At 39.6% G+C, this 18,841-nt stretch overlaps 3 protein-coding genes across 3 annotated transcripts; all 3 read right to left on the reverse strand.

Moving 5' to 3' along the window:
* Positions 1–977: 977 nt before the first annotated feature.
* Positions 978–5,611, reverse strand: LOC120108453 (cytochrome b-c1 complex subunit 7-2, mitochondrial-like). The gene is made up of 5 exons (XM_039122060.1): positions 5,567–5,611; positions 5,211–5,316; positions 3,991–4,148; positions 2,486–2,533; positions 978–1,305 (listed from the first exon to the last, which is right to left on the reverse strand). The coding sequence occupies exons 1-5, from the start codon at positions 5,609–5,611 to the stop codon at positions 1,237–1,239; spliced, it is 426 nt and encodes a 141-aa protein (XP_038977988.1). The 3' UTR covers positions 978–1,236.
* Positions 5,612–7,217: 1,606 nt separating this feature from the next.
* LOC108511895 lies at positions 7,218–9,616 on the reverse strand. Its single transcript, XM_039122056.1, has 7 exons — positions 9,389–9,616; positions 9,013–9,099; positions 8,651–8,899; positions 8,364–8,525; positions 8,186–8,239; positions 7,774–7,920; positions 7,218–7,634 (listed from the first exon to the last, which is right to left on the reverse strand). Exons 1-7 carry the CDS (start codon positions 9,590–9,592, stop codon positions 7,266–7,268), a joined length of 1,272 nt encoding a protein of 423 aa, XP_038977984.1. The 5' UTR covers positions 9,593–9,616; the 3' UTR covers positions 7,218–7,265.
* A 77-nt stretch (positions 9,617–9,693) lies between these two features.
* On the reverse strand, positions 9,694–11,377 carry LOC113461047. Its single transcript, XM_039122061.1, has 4 exons — positions 11,342–11,377; positions 11,143–11,235; positions 10,196–10,282; positions 9,694–10,083 (listed from the first exon to the last, which is right to left on the reverse strand). The coding sequence occupies exons 1-4, from the start codon at positions 11,375–11,377 to the stop codon at positions 9,883–9,885; spliced, it is 417 nt and encodes a 138-aa protein (XP_038977989.1). The 3' UTR covers positions 9,694–9,882.
* Positions 11,378–18,841: the final 7,464 nt, after the last annotated feature.

An 18,841-nucleotide genomic window follows, 5' to 3' on the forward strand; every position in this document is an offset into this window, starting at 1 on the left:
CCACTACAAACCTTCGTAGGTATATCAAGAAGTATTGGAAGCTTTACCATAGTTGCAACCATAGAAGAAGAAGTCGTAGCACGATGAACCAAGGAAAAAAAGAAAGAAAAAAAGGCAATCCTCAATGCTACAGAGATTGAATACCCGAGCCCAAACAAGCAAACTCAAAATTAAGCTTGATGGTGAAAAAACCCAAAATAGTAACTAAGGTGGACCTAGAAGCATGAGAAAAACTCTTTGCTTGAAGATCCAAGTAAAACAAAGCATCATTAAAGCTATTGTAGATCCTAGAGGCCAAGAAGACATTTTATCTTCGAAAATCTGGTTCAGAAGCTGAGGGTGCAAACTAAGTCCCATCCATATCCCTATCCTCTTGGTTGGATTCAGAAAGAAATTAAGTTAAAGATCAACAAACAATGTACCTTTACATTTACCATAACTAAAAAAATATATTAATTGTGAGAACCCTGCGAGCATATATTTAATACTATATAAATACTAAGAAATTCAAAAAATACTTTCTGACTAGCTATTTTTGGATGAGATTTTGAATTGTAGATAACTAACTAAACCAATTAAAGATCTATTTTACTACTTATATATACTCAAATATCTAAAAAATAGCTTTTGCTCGTCTCAAACTTTCTAGCCATGTTCTTGTCCGGTAGAGTCCGTACAGAAGGAATAATGATATCTCTAATTTGATATAGAGCAAATTCAAGAACCTAGTCAAGAAGCAATTCTACCCATTTGGTTATGAGAGAATCGGTGGATCAAGTGACAGTATCTACGGTAGGAATATGATCAATTTGTTTGATTGTAAGCACTTCTTAAAATCCTCATCATCCCCTCGAGTTAGTCATGCAATAATAAATACTCATGGGGATCAGTTATGAGATTGTGCCATTTGATCAACAGATCCATCTTAAATAGGTAATTAACATGACATCACCACAGCCTGGGATTCAAACAATCTATTTATAACTAATAACAACTGCTTATTCTATATTACCCTTCAATAATCATGCAGTCTTCCCATAAGAGCCAGCTTTGCCAGACTGATATCTGAAAATGCTTGAGAATGCAGATTTCTGTGATGATTGCCAAAAACAAGCAAATAAAAGATAAAGCATCCTAAAAAGCAGATAACAAAAACCAAAAGCAGCATCCAATGTCACTGCTGCATTTTATTTTATTTGTTGCAATTTAAACAAAGGAGCATCCTTGCAAGATATCTCATAAAATGGTTCGCTGATAGAGAGGTAGAGCTCCCAATGCCTCTCGTTCTCCCCTCTCCTGTTTCACCTGCAACAAATAAAAGTGACCATTAGTAGCATAAACTTAAGCTGGAAAAAATAGTAGACTCAGTGGTTTAAAAAGTCATTCATCAGATACTCCATTTATATCAGTCAAATGCACCACATGCCAATTGCTAGAATTAAGTACCATAATCCAAAGGAAATTTGGTGATGTCCAGACTGTTACAATCAAATTCTGATGACAATTTCAGATATAATGCCATGTTGATCAAAGGTTGGGTCTTCATGATGTCACAAAAAAAAATAACAGTGATTCCAGTTGTTGAAGATGAAAAGACTAGTGTGAAGAAAGAGTGAATAGACTAGAGATGGGGGTGAAAGAGGTAGAAACCATTTGGTTCGTAGTTGGAAGAGAAAGGCTTTTCTTTGCCATGAATCCAGCATGTGCAAGCAAATGAAGGACTACCTAATGGATGCATGTGACTCCATCAGTTGGTGATGGAATGAGATTTAGTAATAGAAATGGATATTATATATATTTTTTTCGATTGCATTTCTTATTTCTTTCTCAAGAAGAGAGAGCAAGAAGCGCACATCACCAAATAGGGAATGCATTAAACTCATTTCTTTTTATCAGACTCAATGGAAAGGTCTGGTAGGCATACCTCAACCTGTGCACTGAATTTTAATAGTAGCGAAACCAAAGCACTTTGCTTACATGAAACACAGACTAATGCCAGTTTTGGGTGAATATATATATATATATATATATACATATAATAAGCATAGAATATAGCTAGACATAGTTAATGCAGCATCTTATGCAATGTTTTCAGAAAAGGCGATACCAAATATAATAAGAATATAATCTATTTGTTGTTATATTAATATAATCAAATATAAAGAACATTAAGCACACCAAGTTTTCAAATTGACTGCCCATATGTTCATCTAGAAGGCTCAGCAAATTAAATGGATACGTCAATGCTAACAAACTTTCAAACAGCTCATCATTAGAATTAGAATTTACAGTAAAAATCTGTATAAACTACATAATGCAACTCCAATAAATAGGCAGAGAAGCAAAAAAGGTTGTCCACCTAGAAGGTTTGAAGAGGCCATTTGCAGAAGGATATCATCCACGTCACATAAACAAAAATTCCGAGTTACTGCCAGAAGCTGATTGAAAACAACTCGAGGTAAAATTTGCTCATAGAAACACTTACCAGAGCCAACATGTCTTTAAGATAGCTTCTAAATGGTGCCTGCAATGCCTGCAAAGACCGAAAAAGTGGTTGGTATTGGCGATTAAGATAGATGCGAAAGGCAAAACTTCATAACCAAACTGAAACAATATAAACATGGATTTTATTTCAATAAAAGTAATTGGTGCATAAAAAAATAAGATCTTCATGGCTAAGGATCACTTGCAACAGTTATGTACTGCCAAACGAGAAGTATCCCAACCTATCAGTAGCACCACCTTGAAAGTATAGTTGATACATATGTAGGGAACAAAAAATGAGTCATAAAAGGCATGTAGTTATGGTTGTCTAGATACATATAGACATTATTACATGAGTTGAAAATTTCATAACAAACAAAATGATTTGATGCCCCACATTTGGATGTCCTATGCAAGTATTTTCCATATTCAAAAAAAATATATAGGGGCGGTATAGTCCACAAAAGCAGAAAAAAAAGGGTGGAGAACAAGAGCTGATTTACATATATTCTTTAAAATAACTTTTATGAATAAAGCCAGAACAGTTAGCCCATACAGAGAAATGCCATGCAGGCATATGTCTGGATCAAATGATTTCTCTACATGAACCTAAGTAAGACCATCTATACCTCATAATTATGTTCTTCATGTTTCCTATATAGTAAGTCTCTTAAAAAAGTGTTACTAAACAAATTGATTTAGGCTCTGTTTTGTGCCAAGAAAGTGAGAAAAGAAGATAAATCAGCAGGGGAAAAGAACAAGGCAAGAAAATGAAGTATTTTCTCCCATCTGATTAAATAAAAATTTTTAAAAAAAAGTTATTGAAAAGTGGTTAAGATATGTTTATCTTAAGCCGCTCACCTACATTTCACTTTCTCTCAAAATCACTACCTTCAAAACAAAAAATGTTTGCCATGTTTAGAGAATACCTGGCCCTATATTTTCTCTTTGATTTTCTCTTGAAAGAAGAGCTTCTCCCACCTCAAATCGAGTAAAAGTTTTTGGTGAAAAAAAAAATGGAGATGGAAAGGATGTTGAAAAATGAGTCATGTGAAACCAACAAAACTTTCATAAGTTCAAGCAGCTTCAGGCACTTGAAAGCACAAGCAAAACACAACACCACAGGACAGGTTAGCAAAAGCTGGTAAATGATTCACACCGTGTGTAACATCCTGAATTCTTGAGAATCTGACAATCTGATATCAACATCAACTTAACTAAAAGGATCTCAGAAAATAATAATTACTTCTGGGCACATTTTTTGTTTCCTCTGTTTCCTATACATCATTCAAAATCACCAAAAACCTATCTTCCGGATATCATAGCTCGTCTAAACTAAAGATGCATCGAATTCCAAAAGAACCCTTAACAAATCAATCATTTTATCAACGCATACCTTCATTAACACGAATCAAGAACCACATGACAGCTCTGTAAATCTTCTTCAGATTACTAATATAGAAAACGAGCAAAGGCAAAAAAGGGAACATCGAAAAATGCTCAGACCTGCAAGTCCTCGGGCAAATACTCGTGCTTCAGTGAGAGATCCATGGCGCGCTTAAGGCGCTGGTTCCTCGCGTCCGCCACCTCGCGCGGGAGCCGGGCCAGCGCCTCCTTGATGTCCAGATCGTACATAGGATCGTAGAGATCATCGTAACGCAACCCTAAATCGAGAGATAAACAAAATTTAAAAACACACACACACACACACATAAAACAAAATAGAATCTGTTGCTAGAAACTGGACCCGGGGCGGCCGTCGGCTGAGGAGGAGGAGCTCCGGCGAACACTGGCGGGCGGCGATCCGTCGGCGAGCGGCGTCCTCCGTGGGGGGCCTGCAAAAAGCCGGTGGCCGGGGTTTCCGGCGCCGGCCCTCCGATGCTTAAGTCAGAGGGGAGCTTAATTTTGGAGAAGGAGAGAGGAGGAAGATATATTCTGCTGGGCTTTTTCTGAGTCCAACCCCCCTGGGAAGGAGGGGTCCCCTTTTTATAGGGGGGTCGGATTACCTGTAATGTGATGGGGCGAGGTTGCCGTACGACTCAGCACGTCGCTTGAGTTGGTGCGCGACCAGTGAATTAATGCCTTTATGTTGGAGGCGAGGCCGGGATCAGAGAGTTGTCACGGCTGACCGAACGCTGCCGAGCTGATTTACCGTGGAGGACTGAAGATCCGTAGATAATAGGAGCCACGCGCATTAATTGTTGAGTGAGCCGGAGATATACATTAGTGAGCCGGAGATATACATTAATTGTTGAGTGAGTCGGGGGTTTGCAGAGATCATGCGCATTAAATGCTGGAGGCGGTGGCAGGGTATGGCCCCTGACCGGACTTCAGAAGGGTGCAACCGCGGTACGTGGGCGGCGAGGTCGGACTTCCGAGGTCAAGAGCCCTGAAGCTAGATGCTTGGTGGGGCGCCAGGTCGGGCGTATTAATTGTGGAGTAAGCCACCTAAGGCGTGATCCTGCGTCGGTCCGTAGGGGAAAGTACCCACAGTGGACAGTTGGTGGAGTCCGACTCCCAAGGTCGGGCGCTCTTCGGGTCGGGCATTCTGAAGTCGGGCATCAAGTTCGGCCGCCCGAGGTCGGCCGTCACCCGGTCCCGTACCGGCAAGGTCCTCATGTACTCGGGGGAACTTGCACTCCCTCAACAGAATCCATCAAATAAAGGGATCCACAATTTGGGATCAGAAACCCTAGAAGAGAAAGATGGAGATCCATAGGGACTACCGTATTTCTTGAAGCACTTGGAGAGGGCCTTGTAGTGCTGGGCGGCGAGCCAGTTGCGGCGGGGGTTGAGGAAAAAAGATTGCAACCCCGACGACGACGACGATTCCTACACCATTTCGCTTCGCCTGGAATCGCCATTTATCGATTGATTCGTTGGTTTTCGATCCATCCGCCACGGGAATGCGAAGCGCGAGCTTACGGGCTTCACTGAGTCCCGGCCAGGGCTCAATCTTCGGAGATTGAGTCCTGCTAGGTCTATAGGACGAGGGTGGCAATGGATTGGACCAGGTCAACTTTGAATTATAGACATAAGATTCTGATCTATATGTGACATGATGCTATATTGGTTCAGGAACCCTGGAGTCATATTCATCTCCAAGCCAACATTTCTCACCTGACATCCCTTTGACTTGTGATTTGATATATTTTATAAAGCCCAGTCCATGATGGACCTAATCTTATGTGCTTAATTTATCATTTTGTAATTCTCAGTTATTTGAATGAATGAGGTTTAAGTTACACTTGATGTAACTCCAGTAGAATTATACTTTTTTTTCGGATTGGATGATAGGATCCCATATCAATGATCCGAGCTGCTGGATATGATCCACCACCTACTACTTACATAATAAAAATTATGTGATTCGAAGTTCCTTATTCGATGTATCCAATAATCAATTAATTCATGTTATTTAAAGTATTGAAAATTTGACCATTTGATGTATACGCTACAAGACCCCCAGTCATATGATCTTAGTGCGTAAATAATTTAGAGATGATAGATTATATCCAACAGCTCGGATGATCAATATGGAACTCTCATCATCCAATTTTGAAAAAGAGTGTAATTCTATAAATCTTACACTAACACTAGGTATAACTTAACCTTTATCTTGTTTCTATTGCCAAAAAAAAACAAAGAAAAGAAAAGAGGCCATTCAAAATTTTTATCTAAATTCATCTCTCGACCTAATATAGGCAAATCATTATGTAATACGCGAACTTACATATATGACTGCTTTTGTTATTTAATGGATCGGTGAAAAAATTTAGTGTTATTATTTCCCTCTTTGAGCCATTGGATCCTTGACTTTTGCTGGCAAAAGATTTCCTACATACATAAAATTATTATTATATAGCTGAAGCAAGTTCAATAACTTCATGTGCTCTTGCCGATTGAGGCCTCCATTTTAAGCCTCCTTGGTTTGAATTTCAAGAATTTCGTTATCATGATTTGCTCCCTTCTTGAAAATGTTGCGAGCATTCTCACAGTTCCATCTTCCAGGGCCTTCTTTGGTATTCTTTAGCATCAAGGCTACTCGAACCCATGGAGAGTAATGGCCATAGCATCTCCAGGCTTGTCGAACCACTTTCTGAATTCCTCTGCAAGGCAATCAGATTTTTTCAAAGCAAAATGGACCAATAATATTAAGGAACTTATCCTTACCATCAATTAAAATTGGACAATGATTAGAAGCATAGTAAGCCACATGACATTGACACGCCTCCTTTGATTCGGGAAATAGATCCATCCACTCGTCCGAAGGTAGCACACGGTATAATATTTCCTAAATACGAGCAAGATGCGGTTTATTGTTGCACCAGGTGTAATTTGGACCCTCAAAACCCAGGCCAATCAGGCCATTAGGTTGAAAGATTTTTTTTAATTTCCTTAATATTTATGTCAATATGAAAGGCCTTGTGCTGCCACTAATAATACGGTTAAAATTGTCGTCTATTAAATTGATGTCAAAGAATTAAATGATATATCGCACTCGAAACATGATCTTCTAATATCTTAATCCAAAGTGTAGTTTTTTGTTTTTTTGAATGCAGAGGCACTGGCAAAATATATTGAAAAATTATTTTTTTTGTTTTTTTTGAATGCTGAAGGATTTCCATAACAAGATATTCTCTCTCCTTCTTGTGGGCTATTAAATTACTTGAATATGCAAAAAGAAAAATATTTATTTTTGTTGTCCATCAATTGTTCACGATTATTTTTTCATAATTTTCTTTGCCCAACAAGATGGAGATACAAAAACCTACGACCTTCTACGTTGTACAATTAGGATTTAAACCAGGACCCCCGTAGTAGAAGTAACCATTGTTCTTATGGTGCACATTATAGCAGTTGGCTTGTGTAGCAAAAGTGCGAACCCCTCGAGGAGCTTGAAGTTGGTCGGACTTATCAACTATTCGTATGTTTTTGAAGAAGCTCGCCTTGCCAAAACCTTCTTCTGGGAAATGGCCACTGCCCATCTCCGTGGAGGTGTGCTGACCTTTTGAATATAAGTTCACAACCTCCCCTCCCCATTGTATCACTGAGGCACTATCGGACAGATGAGGGAGTAAGGAAGAAGGCCAGTACCCCACTGGAGATTGATTCCCATACTGCAGCCACCAATTCCCCGTTTTTGGATCCTACTCAAAAAATGAAAACCATTAGTATTGATAGATGAGACGTGAAAAAGCAATTAAATATGACTATTGTGCTTTTGCTACATTGAGAGTTTGTGAGTTAGGAGAAGAAATAAACACCTTGTGAATCTTTTGCTTTTACCTTCCAGAGAGACAAAGTGATTTCATATTGGCATCCACCATAGCTAGAAATGGGGTAGATGGTGGCACCTAATGCTATCTCCTTGTTGACTTGAACGAACCCAGAGCATTGTAGGTTGTAGCAGCCTACTGATTTATAACCATCAGCCTAAAATTTTATGCCAAAATATTAGAAGCCTTCCAATTTTTCATAATTTTTGCTTTGTGTCGTTTATCGAAATCAGGAATGTCTGTGGCGCCTCAACTCTATCATATAATCGACCAGAAAGAACCCAAAAAACTCAAAATAATGAACAATATAAGATAAATTATCAAAAAACTCTTGGAAGATAAGGTAGGACAACATAAGGAAAGAGGAAACTAATAGAAACAACACATATAAAATATGAGAAAATGAAGGAATGTTAACTTACCGTCCAGAAAGTAAATAGTCTTGTTTTATAATCTCCGTATAGAAATGGAGCAACCTGATTTTTTTCCACACCAAAGAGTAAACCAGATGAAGTTAATTAATGCATGAAGAGAGAACTTTCAGAATTTCATATAATTAAAACTACTTTCTATTTATTCGAAATTGAAGCAATAATATACATGCCAGCCAGCTTCGATGGTATTGAGAACCTCTGTAGGACCCCCAAGAATCCAAAGTTGAGACAGACTGAACTCATCTTTGTTTTCCAGCTTCGGGTTCCACACATTTATGGTTGCCTTTGCTCCATGGTACTTATCTCCTGTTACATAAGCAATCGCATGCTACGCAAGAAAACCCACCAACAAACACAAATGAGAAAGGCGAAAGAGTAGGGGAAGGAAATGGAAAGGTTAGAGATACTTCGCTCCATGGTTACTCCTTTTCATAAATTTTCAAAACCATGTACCTCATGTCCAATGCTATTCCAGTTGGGTTCTATAGAAGTTGGATTTGCGATTGTCCTATGCCTCTTCTTTCCATATCTTTCGATAAAGCTGGACCTCAGCACATCACCCTTCTTAGTTCTCCTAATAGGGATGGTGTCCTCGGGGCACCTCCCATTTTGATGCCAAAGTTGAGGTATGGAGCTAGTTTCCATCTTTGGTGCCTCCCTATTCTCATCGTATAGGCCTAATAGCTGGAAACTTGGTCTCATCTGAAGATTTTGCATGAAGTGGAGACAAAGCAAAGAGACCGCCAAGTGTAAACATAAAGTGAAAGGTGAAGGACTTGAAAAGAAGAGAGAGTGTGGGGGGAAAAAGAGCACACCTGGATAGTATGGTTTTTGAGCGAAGGATGATCGAAGGCTGGCTGATGAGAGATATGGACACAGTCTATGATATCCCCATCCGGGCTCTTTTTAAAGAAACAAACATTAGAGCAAATAAAACCACAAATCAAGAAGCATTACAGTGAAAAATGCCAAAAAATAAGTATGATAGAAGAGAAAAAATACAGTAGAAACTTGATGGGATTGTACTGAACGAACAAAAAAGGTGAAAACAAAAAATATTTCAAAATACATTTCCGATTAAAAATAATTTAGAAAATCTTCTTAAAACTCTTTTACAATGAACAAAAAATGTTTTCTTACCAAAAAATCCAAAAAAAAAAGAATAATTGAAAGAATAGTGGGATGGTAGACCTTGATGCTTTTGATAGGTTTATCCAATCGGATCAGGTGTTCCTGCACCTCGAACTGCTCGATTGTAGCCCACACTCTAGCCATGATGCAAGATAAGCAAATCATCACCAGCAATAGCGCGACCAGGCCATGGCTCATACTATTGTGCACCTCCATAGCCCTTTCTTTCAAACCCTTTTCAATGAAAATAAAAACATACACCATCCAATATATATATAACAAACTTCTTCTTCCTGGTTGCCTATTATATATCAAAGAATATCTTACTTAAATTAAATGCCACAGATTCTGCTTAATTTTGTGCATTAATTGAAAGAGCTTATCTGATTATCAAATTAATTGTCCATCAATTGTTTCCTCCATAATGAAGGATTTCCATAACAAGCTTTTCTCTCTCTTTCTTGCGGGCTATTAAATTACTTGAATATACAAAAAGAAAAATATTTATTTTTGTTGTCCATCGATTGTTCACATCATCCTTCTTGGTCCTCCTACTAGGGATGGTGCCTCTTCTTTCCGTATCTTTCGACAGAGCTGGCTCTCATCACATCATCCTTCTTGGTCCTCCTAATAGGGATGGTGTCCTTGGGGCACCTCCCATTTTGATGCCAAAGCTGACGTATGGAGCTAGTCTCCATCTTTGAAGCCACCTCATTCTCATCATCTAGGCCTAATGGGTGGAAACTTTGCCTCATCTGAAGATTTTGCACAAAGTGAAGACAAAGTAAAGAGATCCCTAGGTGTAAATATTAAGTGAAAGGGGAAGGATTTGAAAAGAAGAGAAAGTAAGGGGGAAAGATAGCACACCTGGACAGTATAGTTTTTGAGTAAAGGATGATCAAGGGCTGGCTGATGAGAGATGTGGACACAGTCTATAATATCTCCATCCGGGCTCTTTTTAAAAGAAAAGCAAATAACATAACAAATGAAACTACAAATTAAGAAGCATTGCAGGGAAAAATGCCAAAAATAAGTACAATAAAAGAGGAAGATATATTACAGTAGAAACTAGATGGGATTGTAGTAAATGTACAAAAATAATAATTTTTTTATTTTTTAAAAAGTGACAGAATAAAATGCTAACAAATTGGAAAAAGAGCGTAGCTCAAGAATTTTAATGCCCAACTAAATACAAAGGAATGATTTCAACTTTACAAATTAGATAGCACTAGGGCGAGTAAATGAAAGATAACAATTTTTTTAAAAGGGGAACAATAAAATTCCTAGTTTTATGCAAGTATTGTACAAAAATGTTTTCTTGCTATCGTGCTTCCTAAAATATTACATATAATAATTAAAAATAATAAATAGATAACCAATTAACAACCAAGTTAAATTTCATCCACTAATAAGGAATGGCTAGGATGTCTCTATATTTTGAGAAAAAAATAAAAAGGTAATATATCAATTTCTAAAGAATATTTTCCTAAATAGAGACAATATGGGAAGAAAATCGTCTGATCCATGAAAGACGACACAAGATTAACCAAAAAAAAAAAGTAAGAGAGAGAGAGAGAGAGAGATCAAGATTCCTTCTAAAAGATTATATTAAATTAAATAATCTAAAAAATTCTAACCAAATTAAGGTTCTTTTTTAAGTAGATAAATAAATAAATACTTTGTAAAATAGATTTTATTGAAAAATAATTCAGAATATCTATCCAAAACTCCTTTGGAACGAAAAAAAAATCTTTGACCCTAAAAAACCAATAAAAATCTAAGAAAAAAAATGAAAGAATAGTTAGACAGCAGACCTTGATGCTCTTAACTGCAGGCTTATTCAATCGCTTCAGATGCTGCCGCACCTCTGTTTGCCTACACCATAGCCTTAGTGCACCACAAGGAGATCATCACAAGCAATAGCACCACCAGTCCATGGCTCATGCCAACGTGAGCTTTCATGGCCCTTCTTTCGACCTTTTTTCAATGAACTAATTAGAAAACCAAACATACCATACAATATATGAACAAAAATTTCTTCTCCGCCATTGTCATTTATATAGCGAAGTTTATCACATATCAATCAAGATTATCAAATTAACGGTGCATCAATTATTTTAGATTTCTATCCCTTAGCAACACAATCAAAATTGAAGAGACAACCATATGAATTTAGTCCAACACTACTTGCCAATGATTTCAAATAACCTATTAGCTGTGGTGTACTCTTGGCACATGTCATGCACCAATTTGCTATTTATGTCAGCAACAGATGCATGCTTAACTTGATTGTAAGATGGTGGATTCATTTAGATGAGTATTTAACGTGTTTATCAAAGGCAAACTAACTTGAAAGGAGGGGGTTTAGAGTGTAGCTTTGTGTATCATATAGCTTCTTACCAGCTGGTGCGTACAATTATCAACCCTGAGCTGGTATGGGATGGGGCGATGACGGGCATCGATCTCGCCCGCAAATGGAGGAGAAGAAAGGAAAGAGGTGACTGGCTCCAGCGAACAGGGATGGAAACTCCTCCCCTATTAGTCGGGCAAAATAAGAAAGAAAAGGATGTGATTCGTTTCATGGTTAGCCATTTAAATAGATAAGCAACAGATAACCATTTAACAACCAAGGTGAATTTCATCCACTAACAAGGAATGGCTAAGATGAGTCTCTTTATATTGACAAAAAAAAATGATATATCAATTCCTAAAAGATATTTTGCTAAATAGAGACAATATGTGAAGAGAATCGTGACCGTGAAAGACGACACTAAGTGTTGCCACACCTCCACTTACTAGATTGTGGCCCGTCCCATAGCCTCGGTACCGTGCACCATAAGAAAATCATCACACATCATGGTCAGCTTTTATGAAACTACGTTGCATTGTCTCCCTAGTCCACATAGGTTATGGGCCGAGTTCACTCTAATACTATTTGTCACAATGCAAGATTTCACCCAAAAAGACTAATCAGAAGATATTTTTTGGATTCCTTAATCCTGTATAAGTACCCAAGATCTCCTTGGTGAATAACTAACGTGGGACTAAATACACGCCCGTATGTTTCCTCACAATTCAACCCATCCCTCCCAGCTAGTGGCTCGATCAAGAATCCCCTGCCAAGAATGGCAGGTCGCTCGAGGTTGTTGGTCTCCAGAATCCTCCTCGCTCGCTACCGAGGATGGAAAACCGGGGAAGAAAATGGAATGGAAACTGAGGAGGGAACCAGCCCATTTCAGCTTGGGATGGCAGTCATGATACGGCACTCGATAGCAATGGACGTAGAAGGAGGATAGAGACAGCCCATACTAGGTCGAAGGAAAAGGCCAGAAAGAAGCATTGTTCAGTTGCAAGAAACTATGGGAAAAGAAGATTTCCCTTTATATTTGAGATTTCTTTGGCTGTCCTATGTCCAAATTATGGTCAGTAAAAAGTCAGTGCGCTTTGTACGTAGTTTGCTTCCCGTTGTGGCGAAGAAAATCTGAATTTAAATGCGTCCAAATTTACGTGATTCTTAAATATCCCAGAGTGGAAGGAAGGCCAAAGAGGAGAGACCGTGAGTTATGGACGATTTATAATATCCCTAGGGACCTCTTTAACTTTCTGCTGGAAAATGTGATCTCGGCCTGTTAAAATCCTTTCGATGAAATCTTCCAGCATCCAAATACTCCCTTACAGAAGCATGAAGCTGTCTTATTGGCGGTACATGATGCATGCACCGTCCTTATTGCTTTCCTGACGCTGGATTCCTTAGGTCGTTCTTATTAGAAATTAACCTTATAATTACTACGTTCGGTGAGAAGGATGGTCCGTTCGTCAAGTCTCCGGGAGTACCAGCTTGAGTGGAATAGCTCGAGAGGTGCCGGTCTCCACTGCTTGTTTCTTTTCTTCACTGTGGATTTTTTGTGGGGGAAGGAAGACATGGACTGCTGAATGCCCACCGTTCACACTCGCTTTGACGAGCTATTTGACGTAGGTAGCTGTTGCACTATAGCATATTTTACTACTAATTAAGACGTGAAATATTGTTACCCTTATCCCTATATAAAACTAGAGACGATATTGGGGCAGGATGTCTGATTTCAGCGTGGAATTAAGCCCTTTTGCCTATAAACTCCTAGGTACTCGCTTTGCTTTAAGACTTTTGTTCTCTTCACGGCAATTCCTTCTAGTGATTGCACTAGGCCTAACAGACAAGATAATCGACCAAAATCTTCTCCTCCACCCTGTGAATTATGTCAATTTTCTATCCTAAATTCCAACCATTCCTTTCTAATTTCTTCATCCATGTATAGGCCAAGTTCCAAAGATGTTAGCTATTATTTTGCTCTTTCTCTCTAGAAGTGGCATCCTACACGGCATGCACTATATAGCGAATCTTAGCCGCTCATTTCTGTACTGGTATATCGAGATGAACACTTGGCGAATAGAGTCTACCGGAACGAGCTGAAACAAAATCATGGGATCGAGTCTCACCTTTTTAAGTTCTTCCCACGCATAATGTCAAGTAGTCCGCATGCTTACTTCCATCGACAACAAAGTATTTAAGATTAAAAAAACTGCGATGCTTAGGTCTGTGTATTCTATTGGCCCGGCCTTTGTGGTTGCCATGTCCTAATAAATGCTGGCCTAAGCAAGCCTTGGTCGTACGTAGGACGAGGCAGTAGCGCCACCGGCTAAAACTGCCCCAACTCCTCCATATTATGAACAGTAATGCGTTATCATAGTATGATGTGATCAAAGGTCCATGGATCTTATACTCACGTTAGAGTAATATAAATGCCGTTTTTTACCAAAAAAAAAAAAGTCCATGGATCATATGGTTCACAGCCTTTAAGACCATCAGGATCATGGCCTGCCAGTTTTGTGGGATCTTAGCGACCCCTCTTTTACTTTAGCTAATGCGAATCTGTGCTTGGAAAATGTTTATCTTGTTTCTATTACCAAAAAAAAAGAAGAAGAAAGAAAAGAGACCATTCAAAATTTTTTATCTAAATTCATCACTCGACCTAACATAACCAATCTTAATTCATTATGTAATACGCGAACTTACATATATGACTGCTTTTGTTATATAATGGACCGGTGAAAAAATTTAGTATTATTATTTTCCTCTTTGAGCCATTGGATCCTTGACTTTTACCCACAAAAGATTTCCTACATACATAAAATTATTATTATATAGCAGAAGCAATTTCGATAACTTCATGTGCTCTTGTTGATTGAGGCCTCCATTTTAAGCCTCCTTGGTTTGAATTTCAAGATTTTCGTTATCAGGATTTGCTCCCTTCTTGAAAATGTTGCGAGCATTCTCACGGTTCCATCTTCCAAGGCCGTATTCTTTAGCATCAAGGCTACTCGAACCTATGGAGAGTAATGGCCATAGCGTCTCCAGGCTTGTCGAACCACTTCCTGAATTCCCCTGCAAGGCAATCAGAATTTTTCAAAGCAAAATGGAGTAATAATATTAAGGAACTTATCCTTACCATCAATTAAAATTGGACAATGATTAGAAGCATAGTAAGCCACATGACATTGACACACCTCCTTTGATTCGGGAAATAGATCCATCCACTCGTCCGAAGGTAGCACACGGTATAATATTTCCTAAATACGAGCAAGATGCGGTTTATTGTTGCACCAGGTGTAATTTGGATCCTCAAAACCCAGGCCAATCAGGCCATTAGGTTGAAAGAATTTTTTTAATTTCCTTAATATTTATGTCAATATGAAAGGCCTTGTGCTGCCACTAATAATACGGTTAAAATTGTCGTCTATTAAATTGATGTCAAAGAATTAAATGATATATCGCACTCTAAACATGATCTTCTAATATTTTAATCCAAAGTGTAGTTTTTTTGTTTTTTTGAATGCAGAAGCACTGGCAAAATATATTGAAAAATTATTTTAGTGGATCATCATATTTTCTCTAACTTCAACTCATGCTTCTGGATTTTTTTTTTTTCGGTTTTGAAAAGAAATGGCCAAATTGGAGCTCAGAACCATGGAAATTGCTGAATTTTAGACTCATGGAAGAAACCAAAATCAAATCTGGAGTTCTCAAACCTTGGTTGACACTTGATGCTCATACTACCCAAGCTCGCTTATTTATCTGGTTAACTTGTGCTAGTTTTCTCAGTCTCCCAAAGCCTTTTTCACCCGTCTTTTGTTAAAAGTGTGGGAAGCTCAATCTGAAATAGAAATGCTAGCTTGGATTCAGGAAACATGATGCTAAATTCAGGATGCAAGCCCCTTTCTGAATTGAACTTGTGTGTGTAAAATATTTTAGGTTGAAGGATGGCACAAACCATTGTGCAGTACTGCATGAATCATTTGTGATAAGTACACAGAATAAGGCAAGCTGAGTTACAGCCCAGTGGTTCACCCCTCTACTTGAGAGGGGGTTTTGGGTTCAAAGCTTGGGAGGTATTTCCCAGGCGTACCATGATCATCAACTTGGAGAAATGGGTCAGCTAGAAGCTCTCTCGCAGGATGGAGACTATGATGAAGCATCCTCCCCTCAAATTGTACTAAAGGTTCCCTCCAGCAGGCTGTTCCTCTTGTATTGCCTCGGTTTCCTTTTTCTGATGGAGACTATATGATGAGAAACCTGCAGCTTTGTGTTAACTCCCTCCGACTTTCTTCCAGACTCGTCACGGAGCTCCAGGCACATGGGTTCCATTTCTCCCTAACAACCTTCAAACAAACTCCCATCCAGAATGTTCCCAGGAGAGTTATAAAACCTCCGTCTCACGTCCTCTCATGTATTCAGTTGAATGAAATGTAATCCTGTTATCTTCTTCATCCATTCCTCACTCCTTCTTCTTCTTCAACGTACTCCTGTAACTGGAGCTTCTGTGCCAGTTACTATTCATCAATGTGCCGGGGTATAATAGTCCAGGTTAATGATTCTTTCATGGTATCAGAGCAGGAATCCTCTCTGTGTGTTGGTGAGCTCCCGACAACCTCTCTTTTTCTCATAGTTCATGTCATCCGACTCAATTATCCTTGAAGTGGTCTTACCTCCTCTCGACGACGAAGCTATGGCATCTCCTGGATCAACAAACAAATCCACCGATGCTCACAGAAGTTTCTCCAACTCTGCTATCTCCCCAAATTTAAAATTCCTCATCACAAGGATTCAATCCTTGGTTCCAACCCAACTCACAGCTGAGAACTATCTTACCTGGCGCTCACAAATCACTCGTGTCTTCAAGGCGAGTGGGTTTCTCACCTTTCTAGATAATACAGCACCCTCAGCATCTTTCAATGATTCTGAGGAATTCGACAATTGGTTGTTTACAGACCAATTTTTATCCACTGCGCTGTATTCTACAATCTCCCCTTCTCTTCTTCCTTTTGTAGTCAACTTAGAACACTGTCACCAGATCTAGAGAACTCTTGAAAATCGTCTGAATTCAGCCACTCGGACACACATTATCCAGCTAAAGAATGAACTGCACAATATTCGGAAGAACAATTTATCAATGCAACAGTTTCTTAATGAGGTCCGATCCAAGGTTGATGCTTTGGCAGCCACGGGATCCAATCCAGAAGCAGAAGATGTTATTCTCTACATTCTAAATGGCTTACCAACCTGCTATGACTCCTTCGCCACTGCCATTCGCACTCGTTCTTCATCCATTACTCTTGATGAACTATACGCCCTCCTCTGTAGTGAGGAAATTATCATGCTGTCTAAAGAAAAGCAATACTCTGCTCCTGATAATTCTTTTGCTTTAATAGCAACCAGAGGACGAGGCCGTGGCCGTTACTTCTCATCCTCTCGGGGACGTGGTCGCTCAAGAACCGGTGGCTGGTCTCCATCCTCTCCCAGCAGAGATTCCACACCTTTCATCGAATGCCAGATCTGTCATAAACCCGGGCATTCCGCAGCTCGCTGCTGGTTTCGTATGGACCCCAGTTATCAAGGTCATCCTCGCCAATTCACTCGACCGCAAGCTCACCTGGCTCACTCCTCTACTGGCTCTTCATCTGGCGAGTGGATCATTGACAGCGGAGCTTCACTACATATGACTCCAGATTCTTCCTTGGTTCATCAACCCAGCTCCTACAATGGCTCAGACAAGGTTATACTGGGAGATGGTTCTTCCACGGACATTACTCATACAGGATCAGGTATCCTTCCCACTCCATTACACACTTTTCACCTACCTACGCTTCTACACACTCCACACATATCGCATAACCTTCTCTCTGTCCATAAACTAGCTTTAGATCATAACTGCATCCTCATCTTTGATTCCTCTGGTTGTGTCATCAAGGACAAGCACTCCAACAAAACTCTATTCCAGGGACGATGCTCTGACGGTCTCTACAAAATCCCTTTCACATTCATCCAGTCATCTCCTACAGCCTATACAGCGTCTACATCTCTTCCATCTTCAATCTGGCATCTTCGTTTGGGTCATCCGGCCAACAATACACTGCAACATCTCTCCAGCACTCTTCGTCTTCCTCAGTCAAACAACTATTCTTCCCTCTGCGAGCCCTGTTGCATGGCCAAGAGCAGTCGTCTTCCATTCACTCTTCACTCCCGGACTACAACAGCACCACTAGAACTAATCCACTCCAACGTCTGGGGTCCCTCGCCTCCAAGCTCCGACAATCCCATTCGATTCTATGTGTTGTTTGTGGATGACTTTACACGTTATTCGTGGGTCTATCCTCTTGCTCGCAAATCGGATGTATTTGATAAATTTTTACTTTTCAAATCTCTTGTTGAACGACAATTCAGTAAGCCCATTAAATGTTTTCGCTCTGACGGAGGGGGTGAATTTGTTAATAACCGATTCCACTCTCTCTTCTCCTCTCTTGGCATCGTCCATCAACTCTCTGCGCCATATACCCCAGAACAAAATGGAATATTCGAACAAAAACACAGGCATTTACTTGAAATTACCCGTAGTATTCTTATTCATTCCTCCCTACCCACAATGTTCTGGATTGATGCTCTGCTCACAGCTACGTATCTCATTAACCGATTGCCTACTTCGACACTCAATTTCCAATCTCCATTCGAAGCCCTTTTCAAACACCCTCCAGACTATAACTTCCTCCGAACATTTGGTTGTCAAAGCTATCCCTGGCTTCGTCCTCAAACCCATAACAAACTATCCCCCCGTTCCACACCGTGCGTCTTCATTGGCTACTCTCCAAACCACAAGGCCTACAGGTGCTATAACCCAGCTACGGGAAAGGTCATTATCTCCAGGCATGTCCGCTTTGATGAATCTAAATTTCCTTACTCTTCCGTTCGTTCCACCATCTCAGCACATCCTCCTCTTCTTCCTTTTCCCTGTCTTGTACCACCCTCCTTATTACCTCACAATTCACACATCACTCCTATTGCCTCTCATCCACATGTCCCACAGCCAGCAACTTCCGATCCCATTTCTATTGTTTCACCACAACCAGAGGATCGCGTCTCCTCCTCCTCCACAACCGCATCACCTCCACCACTAGTCCGTCACCACATGATCACCAGACAGC

The sequence above is a fragment of the Phoenix dactylifera genome, unplaced genomic scaffold (genome assembly GCF_009389715.1).
Source record: "Phoenix dactylifera cultivar Barhee BC4 unplaced genomic scaffold, palm_55x_up_171113_PBpolish2nd_filt_p 001342F, whole genome shotgun sequence".
Classification (NCBI taxonomy): domain Eukaryota; kingdom Viridiplantae; phylum Streptophyta; class Magnoliopsida; order Arecales; family Arecaceae; genus Phoenix; species Phoenix dactylifera.

What these genes read in the sequence shown, in the direction of transcription:
- LOC120108453 (XM_039122060.1), bottom strand. Translation starts at nt 5,611, where the DNA reads ATGTCAGGTGAGAAATGTTGGCTTGGAGATGAATATGACTCCAGG. An exon ending in ATTTGCCCGAGGACTTGCAG is followed by an intron (nt 2,534 to 3,990) that starts GTCTGAGCATTT and finishes CGGTCTTTGCAG; the next exon opens with GCATTGCAGGCACCATTTAG. An exon ending in TTAAAGACATGTTGGCTCTG is followed by an intron (nt 1,306 to 2,485) that starts GTAAGTGTTTCT and finishes TATTTGTTGCAG; the next exon opens with GTGAAACAGGAGAGGGGAGA.
- LOC108511895 (XM_039122056.1), bottom strand. Translation starts at nt 9,592, where the DNA reads ATGGTGTATGTTTTTATTTTCATTGAAAAGGGTTTGAAAGAAAGGGCT. An exon ending in GGAATAGCATTGGACATGAG is followed by an intron (nt 8,526 to 8,650) that starts GTACATGGTTTT and finishes TTTCTTGCGTAG; the next exon opens with CATGCGATTGCTTATGTAAC. An exon ending in CCATCGAAGCTGGCTGGCAT is followed by an intron (nt 8,240 to 8,363) that starts GTATATTATTGC and finishes GAAAAAAATCAG; the next exon opens with GTTGCTCCATTTCTATACGG.
- LOC113461047 (XM_039122061.1), bottom strand. Translation starts at nt 11,377, where the DNA reads ATGGCGGAGAAGAAATTTTTGTTCATATATTGTATG. An exon ending in TTTTGTTCATATATTGTATG is followed by an intron (nt 11,236 to 11,341) that starts GTATGTTTGGTT and finishes TGCTTGTGATGA; the next exon opens with TCTCCTTGTGGTGCACTAAG. An exon ending in CTGCAGTTAAGAGCATCAAG is followed by an intron (nt 10,283 to 11,142) that starts GTCTGCTGTCTA and finishes TCTTTTAAAAAG; the next exon opens with AGCCCGGATGGAGATATTAT.